Genomic DNA, 15,343 nt, shown 5'->3' with positions numbered 1-15,343 from the left:
AAAGACTGCAGCCTTTGTCAGCCTCTCTCAGACGGGGCCTTTTTGTTGTTGTCGATATTTGTGAACAATTTCTCCTGCTACGGTGCTAAAAAGTGCCTGTCAGCAGGAAGGTCCAATGATGGCCTCTCTTTATGGAACCAGACAAGTAACTCCCTCCTTTGAAGGTGTTTGTGTTTGTGTGTGTGTGTGTGGGGGGGAGCACTCAACTCCTACAAAGGCACCTCATCCTATTCATTCTACAGGCAGGTACCCGTTTATCGGGAGCCTCTTGTAAAACATGTCATAAAAGCTCCTTTCTTTCTTTCTTTCTTTCTTTCTTTCTTTCTTTCTTTCTTTCTTTCTTTCTTTCTTTCTTTTTTAAAATAGAAATATATCTCCACTTAAATGCTACTATCTTATACACCCCCCAACATTTTGGGAGGAAATTTGGGGCACCCCCCATCCTGTCGCTCGCCCCCTCCTTGCTGCCAAACCCTTTCTTGCCTGCCTGCTCATTGCTGCAACTCATTCCCTGGCCCCCATTCCCCTTCCCCTCTCCTATTTCTGTTTTGTCTTCCGCCTCCTGCTCCACAGCCTCGGGAGAGGGCCACATGGAACAGAGTGTCCTGGGGAAGGTTGCCCCGGCCTGTACGACATCGGGAGACACTGTTCTGTCCAGAGCGGCCCAGGGAAGGTTGCCCCAGCTTCTGCAGCATCGCAACCAGTTTCCTCCTCCTCCAGACAATGCAGACGTACTTCCGGAAGTTCGTAGCAGAAGGAGGAAGAGGAGAGTGGTGACGCACGGGGTCAAAGTAAGTTTTCCTCCTGTTTTTTGGGTGCCGTGCTCTGGAGTCGGCCAATGGACGTGTGCCACATGCAGAACCGAAAAACACCCACGTTTTGGTCCCAAGCTCTAGCACAGGAGCCAGAATGGAACATGAAGCCATGGCGGCTGGTTAAATCAGGTTCTGGTTAAATCAGGACACTTGTGGGGTACGCTATCTTTTAAAAAAAATATCTCATTTTTTATTTCTAATTTTCAAATGTATACATTTTCATTCATTTTACAATCAATTTAACCTTTCAAAATTTGACTTCCTTCCCCCTTTCTGTGGTTCCTTAAATTTATTTTTTAATATCTTCTGCATATCCAAATTCATTTCACTTGCACATTTAATTTTCTACTGTAAAGATATACTCTTATGAAACAGCAGGTGATTACAATGATCCTGCTAATGTTTTTATTATGTACTGGATGTACATTTCCAAAATATAAGATAAAAAACAAATAAAATAAAACCTACATACAGTAACAGTGTTTTGTGTTGTGTAGGCTCCTGTGATGTAAGCAATGGGCCCCGCCTGCTCGCCTGCTCCCTAAAATACCACTGGTTTGCTCATTTCTGTATCAATTACTCTGATAAAATACATATTTTGTTATGTGCAAATGGCTTTCGATACCTATTAGGTCCATAAATTACCATATAGCATATATTCAACACTGAAAATGGTGGCAATTTGTTGTTGACAAAGGTCAGCTGGACTTATCAAGGGCCCCATTACCTTCAGTAGCTTAGGGCTTCATCAAACCTAAATCTGCCCCTGATAGGGGGGTATGCTATGTTTGACCCGGTGTTCCACAGAACCTTGCTGAAATGATTGGTTCTCAGCTAGAAGCATGTGACCCGCAAGAGGCCATACCCTTATCCCAAAGTGGACCACAAAAAGGGCTCCAGCGTCTTGTTCTCTTTTTAAGGAAGAGATGAAGAGGAGAGCCATAGGAATGCAGAAGAGCTCTTCCGGATCGGCTCAAAGGCCCATCTAATGCAATACAGCGGCCAACAAAGATGCCCAAGGAAAACCCGCAAGTAGGACCCGAGCACAAAGGAAGGTGCAAAACAGGGATCGTGAGCATGTGGCATGAGGAGACCCACCCACTTCAAAAGACCCAGGGCACCCATGAACAGTGCCCCAGCCTGAGTCCTGTGGGTCAAACTCTGAAACTGCTGGCTCATCCGGAAGAAAACAACACTTTACTCTGCAGGAAGAAGAAGAAGAAGAAGAAGAAGAAGAAGAAGAAGAAGAAGAAGAAGAAGAAGAAGAAGAAGAAGAAGAAGAAGAAGAAGAAGAAGAAGAAGAAGAAGAAGAAGAGGAGGAGGAGGAGGAGGAGTTTGGATTTGATATCCCGCTTTATCACTACCCTAAGGAGTCTCAAAGTGGCTAACATTCTCCTTTCCCTTCCTCCCCCACAACAAACACTCTGTGAGGTGGGTGGGGCTGAGAGACTTCAAAGAAGTGTGACTAGCCCAAGGTTACCCAGCAGCTGCATGTGGAGGAGCGGAGACACGAACCCGGTTCCCCAGATTACGAGTCTACTGCTCTTAACCACTACGCCACACTGGCTCTCCAATGCAGAATCAAAACCATGAACGCTTAGAAAAAATATTAGCCTTCTGGCAGCTTCTTGCAAGTTTCACACGGATGACCCACTTACAGGCTCTGCCCTCGCAAACTCTTCCCAACGCGGACCCTGACATTTACGAGAGCGAGTGTTCGGCATCAAAATTCCTGCCAAAATACTCACTTGGAGAAAGGAAGAGAAGCTTCCCCCAAGTTTAGGCTCCCTTCTTCCCTCGAGCCAGTAAAAGAAGACAGGCAGCCCAGGGTTTGCCCTGATGGGTTTATCAGAGAGAATGAGTAACACGACAAGCATGGAGTGCTTGCAGTGGGGAAATAGTATGCATTCTTGGTTTAGCGGATGATGCAAAAATCAGAAAGGGCGAAAACTGCATGATTAGGAAAACGAAAGGTCACCTCAGACTCATCGGGCTGAAGAAATTGGTCTATGAAAACGTGCGCTAACATCACATGAAGTACAGTTACTGCTGGACTGCAAATTGCAAGGGAGAGTTCACATGACTCAATGTTTTCTCACAGCTGAGAAAGGATGGCATGGTTGGAGGCATAAGCGCAGAAGCAGAGTCTTGGAATAATTGGTCCCAATTAACTATCGGAATCCTCCCGGGCTGCAGAGTAAGGCAGCATTAAAGGACTGGATCTTGGTCAGAGAGCAGACTTCTCCCTGGAGATGTTTGCACTGGGAGATGTTTGTGCGGTAGGTAAGAAAAACAACAAAGTAGCTTATGGCAGGAAATAGGTGTGTGGCTTGAAAATATTATAACCCCCATGCAAGCCTTGTGACATGCCAATCAAGATGAATACTGTACAGTGGTACCTCGACTTACGAACGCGATCCGTTCCGCGGCGCTCTTCCTAAGTCGAATTCTTCGGTTGTCGAAGCGTCCGTTTTGCGCATGCAACGCGTGCGTGGCAAAAAGACTTCCGGGTTTGCTGACTTTGGAAGTAGAAACCTTCGGAAGTCGAGTCATTCGGATGTCGAGGTACCACTGTACTCAGTAAACAGGTTGACTGGAGAGCCCCCCACCCCCAACTTAAAGTGGTTGGATCTGAAAAAGTGTAACAATTTTCGGTATTTCTTAAATCCCGTTTTCATATCCCTTCTTTCTATTCCAGGTTGCCCAAGGCTACTCATATGAGAGGTAGTGCAACTGGCAGAATAAACAGAAAGGGATAAGAAAATCAATGCAATATAAAAATATTAAGAAATCTCCGGGGGGGGGGGATTGGAGGTTGCATAAACTTTATTAAATGCAAACCCTGAAATTTGGAATCCCCTCCAAACTGATAGCAAATCCTAGTTTGATGTATCAATTGCACATTTTTGGGGGGAGGGGGTACAGAACACAGGGTTTGTGGTACAAAACAAGTACAAAACATTGGCATCGGTTTGGAGAAGGCCCCAAATTCCAAGGTTCGTGTTTAATAAAGCTGGTTGCCTTTGGCCTCACAATCCTGTTAGCAAGAACATTTACTCTGCCTGCCCGTGAGATTTACCACATCACCACGTATCAGGAATCGGCACTCAGCTGGAGCAAAGGGCACAGCCTCTCAGCGGGGCTCTGCAAACAAATGAATACTTGGCGGAAAATTCCCAGGCCTACTGCACCAACCCACTTCTCATGAGTGCTTTCAGATGACCTGTGCATTCAGAATCCATTGTGATTTGCCTGCTGGCTATTTAGCGAGCATCTGTCCTGATTTTTTTGTGGGGAGGTTAGACAATGTTGGGTGTCAAGTACGCGTTATCCCACACTTCTTGATGATGAATTTCGCCTGTCACTTTCCTGGCTGCAGAAAGGACTCGGGGAGGAAGCGGGTTTGTTGTGCAGGAGTTCAAAATCTACTTTAATTGTGCAACTTGAATTTGACAGCTAAAGGCGATTGAAGCCTACTACTGCCCTTGAGATTCTGTTGGATTCCAACTCAACAACTTGGGTCCCAAACACTTGAAAGACTACCTCTTTTCCTACAGGCTCACCCACCTCGAGTGCTAAGATCAGCAAAGGGGGCCTTCTTAGAAGCTTAGGAGTGGTGGACCAGAAGAGGGTGCTCTCTCTGCAGCAGCCTTAAATTTGTGAAATTCTCTCTCCATAGAGTTGCACCTGGGACCTTCTGGCCAATGGTGAAGACGCACCTTTTTGCTCTGTCTTTTGGCACCCGAGGTGGAGATTTTTCGAACCCACCTTGGTGACTGCAAGTTGCTGTAAATGGTTTTTAATATTGCATTATAATGCTAAAACCTACCCTGGGGTTTGAGGCAAAGGGTAAAAATAATAACAGCTCCCTACCAGTATGGCCAATGGTCAGAGATGATGGGGAACGCCAACAACATCTGGAAATGGGGAACGGCATGGGTCCCCCAACCCTAGGAGTTTGGGTCAGGAATACTGGCTGAACGAAGCATCTCTCAACTATGTTTCCTGCCATTCCCTCCTCCTCCTCCAACAAAGTTGCGCCGGTCGACCCGAGTGTCTGCATTCTCGGGATTTGCGGCCTGCTGTCAAAACAGGGGAGGAGGGCTGATGAAAGGGAGCGAGCTTCTCCTTTTCGCAGTCAGCCTGGCAAAATGGGTGTGCGGCGTGAAAGGAAATAGGAGAAGGCTGTTGACAGTTTAATGAGACTTCAGCGACAGCGCTCCTGAGAGTGTGGGAGCGCATCTGAGCCGCTCGTTCAAACACCCATCACGCTAACATAGAGCAGGCGCTTTGAGGATGGACCAGAAACTGACATTTTCCCGATACCTGGAGACCTACGGCTGACACGGCTGCAGCACAGTATTGCAGAGAGGGAAGAGGCAAAAGGGAGGAGGACATGGGGAGGAGGACATGTGAAGCACCATCCTACATGTTCTTCATTTGGAAACAAACACCACTAAGTTCGGTGGAACCTGCAAGTCTGCACAGGGTTTTTCAGCTTAGCCGGTGCAATCCTTTGCATGCCTACTCAGACGTTAGTCCCATTCTGTTCAGTGGGACTTATTTCCAGGTCAGTGTGGATAGGTCTCAAATGAGGTCCAGAGAAATCAGCATGAGGTCATATTTGTTTTAAGTATTTCACTGGCGAATTTTGGTGTCAGGTTCAATTTCTCCAGTGGCAGCTGGGGATTGGTGAATCTGTCGATTTCATTTCCTCTCTAGTTTCTCAATTTCCACCCTTATGTTTATTTCTCCACATTTCTATATTGAGTTGTGATCGCTCCCTTGAACCCCTCATGAAAACTCATTGGCATCTTATTGTGAATTTCTCCTGACATATTTTGTGTGCAATGTCCAGTAATAATTCATTTGAATGCTTTTTTTATCGATATATGCACTTTTATTCACAGTGTGTGTGTGTGTGTGCATTTTGGTACACGTGACTTAACTCAAGAAGTGCATTGCAAATTTCAGAGAGGTGTGAATTTTGAAGGATGGCTGTTCACACAAATCATTTCTGAAAGTGCAAAATTAGATAGGTTCACCTGCAAATGTGAACGGAATTGGATTACTCCCCAGGAGTGCCAGCTTAGCCCTTCCCCCCACCAATCTGCCCCTGGAATTTCTGCCTCTTGCCCTTTCTGCTGGAATGGTGAGAATGTCAACCTTGCAGAGATGATAAGCTTGCCGTTTAATTGGCAGGTGCATCATACAAAACTTTAATTTCTTAATTGGAAACCAATTTAATTGCGGAGGGAGAAAAATAAAACCGCTGATGCTGGAAGATAAGGAAACACTTTAACTTTTTTAAAACACAGTTTGGCTCTAGGTTAGCACTGAAGGAGAAGAAAATGTTAAGGATGTTCCTTCTTTTAAACAGAGTGGTAGTTTTTGTTTATTAAATTGAAGCATGAGATAATTTTTGCAATATGCAAATGTATGATTATGATTAACTGATTATTAAAAGGCAGGTGACTTAACTAAAAATCATTTTAACCCTTGCTTAATTATCTTCCCAGTCTTTTCACAGGGCACTGGAACTGTTTTAGCACCACCAAAAAAGGGGCTATGTCTCCTGTGCTCACATGCTGTGTGCAGATGGTTAAGGGATCATGGAGGAGGATCTCAATGGCTGATCTCAAGGGTCAGGCAGATTCATAGAATCTTAGAACTGGAAGGGACCAAAGGGTCATCTAGTCCAACCCCTTCAATTCATTATGGAGGAAGGTAACTCTTAAGATATTTGGGTCCTATGTCGTTTATGGGAAACCGCTAGCTCATGAGCCTATTCAGGAGGGCCAAGCCTCCCAAATTGAGGATGCACTGGCCATGTCAAGCCGCACCCACCTGCCTTACAATGTCAGGTGTGGGGCAGGTAAAGCTACAGCTGCCCCATAGGTGGATTTGCAAGCAGCACCGACCAGCTGATCTGCTTTAGGGGAACGGCTTGCATATCAACCTCACAACTCTGGTTTGCATTGCTATTCGAAAATCTATTAATTGCTCACGTTTGAAAAATAGCTACATGCCTGAGGCACCATCATCAAGTGGCTAATTGCAGGCGCCTCCAGGAATCCTGGGAGATCAGAACAGCTGCTGGTTGTTACTAATGAATTGCAACGTTAACATTAGGGCTGTGACTCTTCATTTAAGTTTCCTCTCCTGTGTTCCATTAAACTCCCTGTTTCTCTGAGCTGGTAGGAGAGATTCCCAGTGGAAGCAGCTCCCTGGTTCTCAAGGGGAATCTAAATGCTTATGATAGTGCTCCACTTTAAAGATCCATGTTCAAAGGGCCTGCTAAACCACAGTATGGAGAAAGGACAGAGAGCCCGAGAGACTCCAATCACCGTTACTCTCTTTTCGATCTCTCCCACCAATATATGCTTAAGTTGATTTATTGAATTTCTGCTGATATGTTTACAGGGAAGGGCCACAGTTCAGTGGTAGAGAACATGCTTTGTATCCCAAGGGTGATTTCCCAATGGCATTTCCAAATAGAGCTGTCTGAAGTCCTGGTGAGCTGTTTCCAGTCAGTGTAGGCAATGTTGAATTAAGTGGACCAGCCGCCTGGTGTGGTATAAGCTTCCAATGTCCCTCTTTATCTGAATTTGCATAGCTAGGCAAATTGCAATATTCTAATCTGCTAAAATATGCATGGGGGTTATATAATTTCCCCTCCCGCTCAAGCCCCATCTGCATACTGTCCCAATTCGTTTTTCGGTCCAGCTGGCTCACGCCAGAGCACCGGACCAAAAGATGCTCGTATTTTTGGTCTTATGCACTACCTCCCGCAATAGCTCGGGACCCAAAAACCCAGTGTCCCAATTTTGATCAGAGGAATGTTGGAGGGTATGCATCAGAACTAGACATTTAAAAGTGCACCACCATACTTTGAACAGTCATGGCTTCTCTCAAAGTATCCTGGTTGCTGTTTAAAAATAAAAATAAAAATACAGAAATACATTTAACCACCCCGGTGATAACTGAGCGTCGTTTAACATGTCTGTATGTGAGTCACATCTGTCTCTTCTTGAGGGGCCTACGATGACAGCAGGAAATTGTTCCAGATAAATGAGTCTCTCTCCCATCAGATTTCTGTGGACGTAAATAACCTTGACTCGAGCACAAAGGGTCATTCTCAGACCACCCGTAGGGGCACATATTCAATGGCTCCCCTCTGCCCGAGTCTTGCCTTGAAACGGACTGTTTGCGTGGCTAGTTTTAACCTCTCTTAACGCCAAGCAGCTAATGGGAGAAAACACGCGCACTCGAAATTCCACTCACTTGTTGGCAACTGCTTGCATAAACTCATCAATCAGGCTGTCGTACTGTTTCCCACGAACTCTCTTGTGCTTCAGGCCAATGTAGAGCGGATCGTTCAGGAGGGCCTGAAATGGAGTGTGAGAGAGAAAATAATGACGTCTGTCTGTCTGCTGCTTTTTGGCCCAGCAAGGTAGAAACTCATATTCAATCCATTCAGCAGAATGCCCGATAGTTACCTCCATTTCAGGCAGTTAACCCCAAATAAGACCCAACTCTGCAGGCCGTATGGTTTCTGTGCAATTAAATCAGCCCCCCGAGGGGATAAAGCAAATGCAGATATATTTTGCACTGTGAGGTCTATCCTTGTCTCGGCGTTCTAGCATAGCAAACTAGATTTAATGAACACTCACACCAGAGTGCTCTCTAAACTGATGGCTGTAGTCTTTTACAATACTAACCTTTTATGTATATCGTTTTAAAATATTAATTTAATTAATATGTATTTTATTTCATGAAGTCTGTAACGTGAATGTTTTATCCATAATTTTGTTCTGAAGCTCTTGAATTTGTCATGCCTAATAAAGGTGATTGATTGATTGACTAACCTTTTTATGTTCTTCCATATCCGTTTAATGTTCCTAACCCTTCTTTTAAATTAAATCTAGTTTGTGCCACGGGTCACCATCTGATTAATTTTGAACGCTGCTGTGCAGAATCTGGCAACATTGCATGTTGGAGCAGGATTGGTATATGACAGCAGCAGGGAGGTATAACATTGTCCTATGCTCCCTGGGTACTTATGGAGTAGTGGGGAGATGAGGCTAATACGAATGTCTCTATAGCAGGCATCCCCAAACTTCGGCCCTCCAGATGTTTTGGACTACAATTCCCATCTTCCCCGACCACTGGTCCTGTTAGCTAGGGATCATGGGAGTTGTAGGCCAAAACATCTGGAGGGCTGCAGTTTGGGGATGCCTGCTCTATACTATAGGCACTGGAGAAGCAGATGCTCTGTTGGTTTTATTTGTCCAGAGTCACAGGTGTATTGTATCCCCGAGTAAGCAGTCTTCCTGTCTCGACCTTCAGAACGGCATTAATGATAGCGGCATTTTAAAGTTCCAAACAGCCCCATCCCATTGCTATGCTAGAATGGCAAGACAAGGATAGACCTCACACTGCAAAATATATCTGCATTTGCTTTATCCCCTCCGGGGGGGGGGGGGTTCAGGAAAGCTCAACCAAACTGCTAAAAGGGGATGGAGCAACTTCCCTTTGGAGAAAGGTTAGAGAGGAAGCTCAGAATGTTTTCTCAGTTGCTGGGAATCTCAAACGGGAAGATTCACACTCAGGTCCTGGCTTTGGGGCTTCCCTTAGGCGTCTGGGCTAGATGGGCCTTTGAACTGATCCAGCGGGGGGTTGTTATTGTGATCTTGTGTCTTACTTTACACGAGATTCCCAACAGCCCAGTGGCAAGGTCAAGGCCTGCATAGCTACATGACCACACTGTTGTTTTCCCAAATGATTTTCCATCCCGGCCACCATGCTTGCTCCAAACTGGAACGTCCAACGCAGCCGATGACTCACAGGAAGGCCTGCCTCGGCTTTTAGCCTGGTGGGAAACAGGATCCTGGCTCAAAGCGAAGGAAACAGAAGCAGGTGTGATGACTAACCGGCCTCGGTGACTAAGTGGAACGGGATGCCGTTTGTACCCTGTAAAGAGTTGGTAGCCGTATCAAAGGCAAGGGATGCAGGGGGCATCCCATCAACAGACCCATTGTCCCGTGACTTCCCTGTTTGCTCCACGGACGGCTGGCCTGCAGGCGCTCCCACCTCATTGTTGCCGTTGTTTTCCAAAGCTGCAGACACACAGCTGTGCTCTATCGCCAGTAAAAGGGGATTCCCTGGGTCGTGACTCAAGTTCCTCTGTGCCATAATGAACCGGATCCGCAGAGGAAAAAGGCAGCGTTTTATAGCAGTGTTTTCTGCGCAGACAAAGGGCCCTAGGTTAAAGGAAGAGCCAGCTGTCTCCTGCTGCTAGAAAAATAGGGAATATATATAAATAAAAGAAAAGGTACCACTATCAAGGCCAAACCCAGGTTTTTCTGGATAGAATCAGGGCCTTTTTTCAGCCTGAGCTCAGCTCTGGCACCTCTCAGGTGGGCGCCATTGCCATTCTAAGAGAACAAGGGAGATGTTCAGGGTGACCACCACTGCCCTTCCCAGCTGTAACTCCACCTGAAATTAGCCTGGAAAACAGTCTTCTATTGGCTATTAGAGATGGCTTCCTGCTCCCCTAATTCGGAGGGTGGGGTGAGACCTCAGCCCCCAGCAAAGGCTACTTGTGGGCATATCCAAATCCATGGGCACCACATTATCAACCTGTGTGGTAAGCTGTCAAATGAAAAAGAGAGCGATAGAACACTTTATTTTAAAAAAGAGCATTTTGTTGACTAAACTTGGACACATCAAATAGCCACAAGGTATTTACTGGCTAAAAGAAGAAGAGGGGGCAACCTCCCCCCCAAAAAACCCTCTTTGTAGATGTCCTTTCTGGCACCAGTTAAAACTGCTGGAGTCGGAAAGCAGAAAACTGTTAACAGATGGCAACCTTCTCATATTATTATCGCAAGAATTAGAGTGTGTGATCTGACAAACCGCTGAAATTAATTAGCCTCCAGCCACCCGCAGGGGGATTCTCCGTTGGCTGAAATATAATCTCTTCCAAGCAGCCGTAGGGATGTGTTGGTTTCAGGAAGAGTAAAGGCTCTATCAGGCCTGGGCAGCCAAGGATCTTTTATACTCCCCATTATCGCGCTGAAAGATGGAGCGGACCTCTTCAACTCCTGCTGGCTGAAAAGCTGTTTTGAGTTTTCGGCCAGCTGGACGGGAGAGCATCCAGCATTTATCTTGGGCTCGCAATACCTGCTGCCATGCTTTAGATTCCAAGAGGTTGCGCAAGAGCTGAAAACTGGGCTACAACAGTCGCTTTGTGCCTGTGTGCGGATTCAGACAACCATCCGAACCCAAAGTATCTCAGGGACTGCCCTGGATTTCTGCATCCAAAATCTAATACTCTAAAGTACTCACATGTGTTGCAATGCACATTATTAAACCCTTTTACGCAGGTAGCGCTGTGGGTTAAACCACAGAGCCTAGAGCTTGCCGATCAGAAGGTCAGCGGTTCGAATCCCTGCGACGGGGTGAGCTCCCGTTGCTTGGTCCCAGCTCCTGCCAACCTAGCAGTTCGAAAGCACCTCAAAATGCAAGTAGATAAATAGGGACCGCTAAAGCGGGAAGGTAAACGGCATTTCCGTGTGCTGCTCTGGTTCGCCAGAAGCGGCTTTGTCATGCTGGCCACATGACCTGGAAGCTGTATGCCGGCTCCCTCGTCCAATAATGCGAGATGAGCGCGCAACCCCAGAGTCAGTCACAACTGGACCTAATGGTCAGGGGTCCCTTTACCTACAAAATTAGGAAGAGGTAAGATGGGTCAGGCCAATGGCCCATCTAGTCCAGCATCCTGATCTCACAGCGGCCAACCAGAAACCCATGGGAAGCCCAAAACTAGGACCTGAGGGCAACAGACTCACCCCTCCTGTAATCCACAGCAACTGATATTCAAAGGTTTACTGTGCAAGGCTAACTGAGGGCAGACTGAATTTCCTGGGGCAGTGCCCCATACGCTCTAATGGACCAGCCTCCACTGACACACCCATTACCTTGAGATTCCAGGATAGCAGCAAATGAAAACGAGCAAGTCAACCTCACCTCATTGTCCGTGCCGACATCCAAAAGGACAGGTAGGCAATGTTGGGGATGGACGCCCCCACAAGCAGTGTAGAGAGCGAGTTTCCCGACAGGGATTCCCATGCCGTAGCTTCCCAGATCCCCCAGACCCAGAATCCTCTCTCCGTCTGTCACCACGATGGCCTATGAGCGAAGAGAGAAGCCTGCTGTTTAAAAAAAGCGGCATTTGATACGGCTTTGCAAGAGATTGTATTCCACAGGGTGAATGAAGGCAGACACCACATTTGCACAGCGGTAAGGCCGTTCTAGAAGCACCTTTGCCACTTTCAGAGCAATTTTGTCCTCTCTGGGTCGAGCTCCGAAAGACTGATGCTGCATGTTTGTAAGGGGGGTGGGTGGGAATTGAGTATCGGTATGGCACTGATGGGCTAGTGCCTGTGACGTCACTGAGAGAACTCGCCACTGCTACTAACCCCCTTGGAGGCTTTGCAACTGCCTTAACATTTCTTTTCATTTAATAAGATGGTGAGCGAGCATATTGATGAGTAGCAGCAGGTCTGGCCCTTAAAAATAAAGAATGAGCGAATCCTACCTGACTCACAAGCGAAGCAGTGAAACGAATTGTAATGCAGGAAAATGTGCAGTAAAGGTCAACCAAAATCACTAAGGGACTTGAGCTACTCCCCCCACGAGGAAACTTAGCACATGTGCCCAAGGCAGAGGTTTTCAACTTTTCTGAGTCCACGGCTCCCTTGACCAACTACATAATAATAATAATAATAATAATAATAATAATAATAAATTTTTATTTATACCCCGCCCTCCCCAGTCAAAAACCGGGCTCAGGGCGGCTGACACCAACAGAACCACAATAAAACATAAAAACAATTAATTAAAATACAGATTAAAATACAGTATTAAAATTTAAAGTGCAGCCTCATTTCAAGTAGGCCATAAGTGGCTGACACCAACAGAACCACAATAAAACATAAAAACAATTAGTTAAAATACAGATTAAAATACAGTATTAAAATTTAAAGTGCAGCCTCATTTCAAGTAGGCCATAAATCCAAGCCATGAGGGAGAAAAACACAGGGGTCAGGCTGAGTCTAACCCAAAGGCCAGGCGGAACAGCTCTGTCTTGCAGGCCCTGCGGAAAGATGACAAATCCCGCAGGGCCCTGGTCTCCTGGGAAAGAGCGTTCCACCAGGTTGGGGCCAGTACTGAAAAGGCCCTGGCTCTAGTAGAGGCCAATCTAGCCATCTTATGACTCGGGATCTCCAGAATATTATTGTTTGTGGACCTTAAGGTCCTCCGCGGGGCATACCAGGAGAGGCGGTCCCGTAGGTACGAGGGTCCCAAGTCGCATAGGGCTTTAAAGGTCAAAACCAGCACCTTAAACCTGATCCTGTACTCCACCGGGAGCCAGTGCAGCTGGTAAAGCATTGGATGAATGTGATCCCGCGGCCGGGACCCTGTAAGGAGCCTCGCCGCGGCATTCTGCACCCGCTGGAGTTTCTGGGTCAGCTTTAAGGGCAACCCTGCGTAGAGCGAGTTACAATAGTCAAGCCTGGAGGTGATCGTCGCATGGATCACTGTGGCCAGATCGGGGCGAGAGAGGTAAGGGACCAACTGCTTGATGCGGCGGAGATGGAAAAATGCCACCTTTGCTGTGGATGCAACCTGCGCCTCCATGGAAAGGGAGGTGTCAAAGGTTACACCCAAACTCTTGACAGAAGGCGCTGGTACCAATTGAGCCCCTGCAAAAGATGGGAGTTGGCCCCCCAACCCCATGTCGCCCCGACCTAGCCAGAGGACCTCTGTCTTCGAAGGATTTAACTTCAGTCGGCTCCCACGTAGCCATCCAGCCACAGCTTCCAAGCACCTGGTGAGTGTGTCCGGGGCCGAGGCAGGGCAGCCGTCCATCAACAGATAGATCTGGGTGTCATCAGCATATTGATGACAACCCAGCCCAAAACTCCGGACAATCTGGGCAAGGGGGCGCATAAAGATATTAAAAAGCATTGGGGAAAGGATTGCACCTTGCGGGACTCCACACACCAAGGGGTGCCGCGGCGACAACTCCCTCCCTAGCGCCACTCTCTGTCCCCGACCTGAGATGAAGGAACGCAGCCATTGTTGGACTGTGCCCTGAATCCCCACGTCGGCAAGGCGGTGGTCTAAAAGGTCATGATCGACCATATCGAAGGCTGCTGACAGGTCTAAAAGAATCAGCAGTCCCGACCCACCTCGATCCAGCTGTCTACGGAGATCATCTGTTAAGGCTACCAGAGCTGTCTCGGTCCCATGACCAGGGCGAAAGCCGGACTGAAATGGATCTAGAGCCGATGTTTCATCCAGAAACCTACCAAGCTGTTCGGCAACCACTCTCTCAATTATCTTACCCAGGTACGGAAGATTCAAAACCGGGCGATAATTGGATAGATCTAAAGGATCTAGAGATGCTTTCTTTAAGAGTGGACGCACCACTGCCTCCTTCAACTCCTCTGGGAAAGTCCCTGTGCCCAGGGACAAGTTGATGATCTCACCCAGGGGGGCCCGTACCTCATCTGGACACGCTCTAATCAGCCAAGACGGGCACGGGTCCAGGGAGCAAGTGGTGGGCCTTCCAGCCCGGAGGAATCTGTCTACATCGGCAGGGAGTATCTGATCGAATTGGTCCAATACTGAACTCGAAGACAGTCGAGGGGCCTCCAGTTCCGTTATTGTATCCAAATTGGCAGGGAGGTCACGGCGGAGTGTCAAGACTTTCTCCGCAAAAAAGCTCGCAAATGCCTCACAGCTATGGGTCAAATTCGTATTTAAATTTGGCTGTTCCTCTAGGGTTGTTAAAGACCTGATTATTCTAAAAAGTTGTGCTGGGCGAGAGCTAGCGGATGCAATGGAAGCTGAGAAGTAGGACTTTTTTGCAGCTTTCACCGCCATCTCATAGGCTTTCATAAGTTTCCTGTAAGATGTTCTTGAGGCTCCGTCGTGAGCACGCCGCCATACTCGCTCTAGCCGTCTAAGGTCCCGCTTCATTTTCCGAAGCTCCTCGGTAAACCAAGCAGCACCCCTGTGGGGCTCAGGAGCTCAGTTATGTCGCCCCTCACCCCTTTTCGAACACCCTCCCTTGTGAAGTGTTCCCTCAGCCTCCTCTATTCTCCCCTCTCCTTGGGAGTTCTCTGGGCAGCCACAGCTGACACCTCTGATCTCTGAGCTGCCCCCCCCACCTGCCACAAATAGAGGTGCCTCCTCACACTGCCCCACAGGGGCCTGGGAAGCACCCCCTGGCCGGACCCAGAGGCACCATTCACCTGGGGAGATTGTAGGCAGGGCTGCTGCTGCAACAACCAGCCAAGCAAGCCTTTGGGAGTCAGAGACGCAAGAGGGTATCAGAGGAGGGAGGGAAAGAAAGAGGGACAGAGGCCAGTGTTGCCCGCGGAACCCCGGACCCTCATTCAAGGCACCCTGGCTGGAAATCACTGGCCAAAGGAGATGCATAATAGTGTGGAGAG

General features: G+C 47.5%; 1 protein-coding gene across 1 annotated transcript in view; it reads right to left on the bottom strand.

Annotated features, from left to right (window-relative positions):
• Positions 1-15,343, bottom strand: part of ME3 (malic enzyme 3) — an 84,863-nt gene that overhangs the window by 21,967 nt on the left and 47,553 nt on the right. Inside the window, exons 7-8 of the mRNA XM_035114891.2 lie at positions 11,847-12,008; positions 8,100-8,203 (exon numbers count right to left, since the gene is read on the bottom strand). Coding sequence (XP_034970782.2) covers positions 8,100-8,203; positions 11,847-12,008 — 266 coding nt within the window. The remainder of the gene's footprint in view (positions 1-8,099; positions 8,204-11,846; positions 12,009-15,343) is intronic.

Source organism: Zootoca vivipara, chromosome 4 (genome assembly GCF_963506605.1).
Source record: "Zootoca vivipara chromosome 4, rZooViv1.1, whole genome shotgun sequence".
NCBI lineage: Eukaryota > Metazoa > Chordata > Lepidosauria > Squamata > Lacertidae > Zootoca > Zootoca vivipara.
The sequence above is the reverse complement of the archived record's forward strand: the minus strand, read 5'-3'. Positions and strand labels throughout refer to the sequence as shown.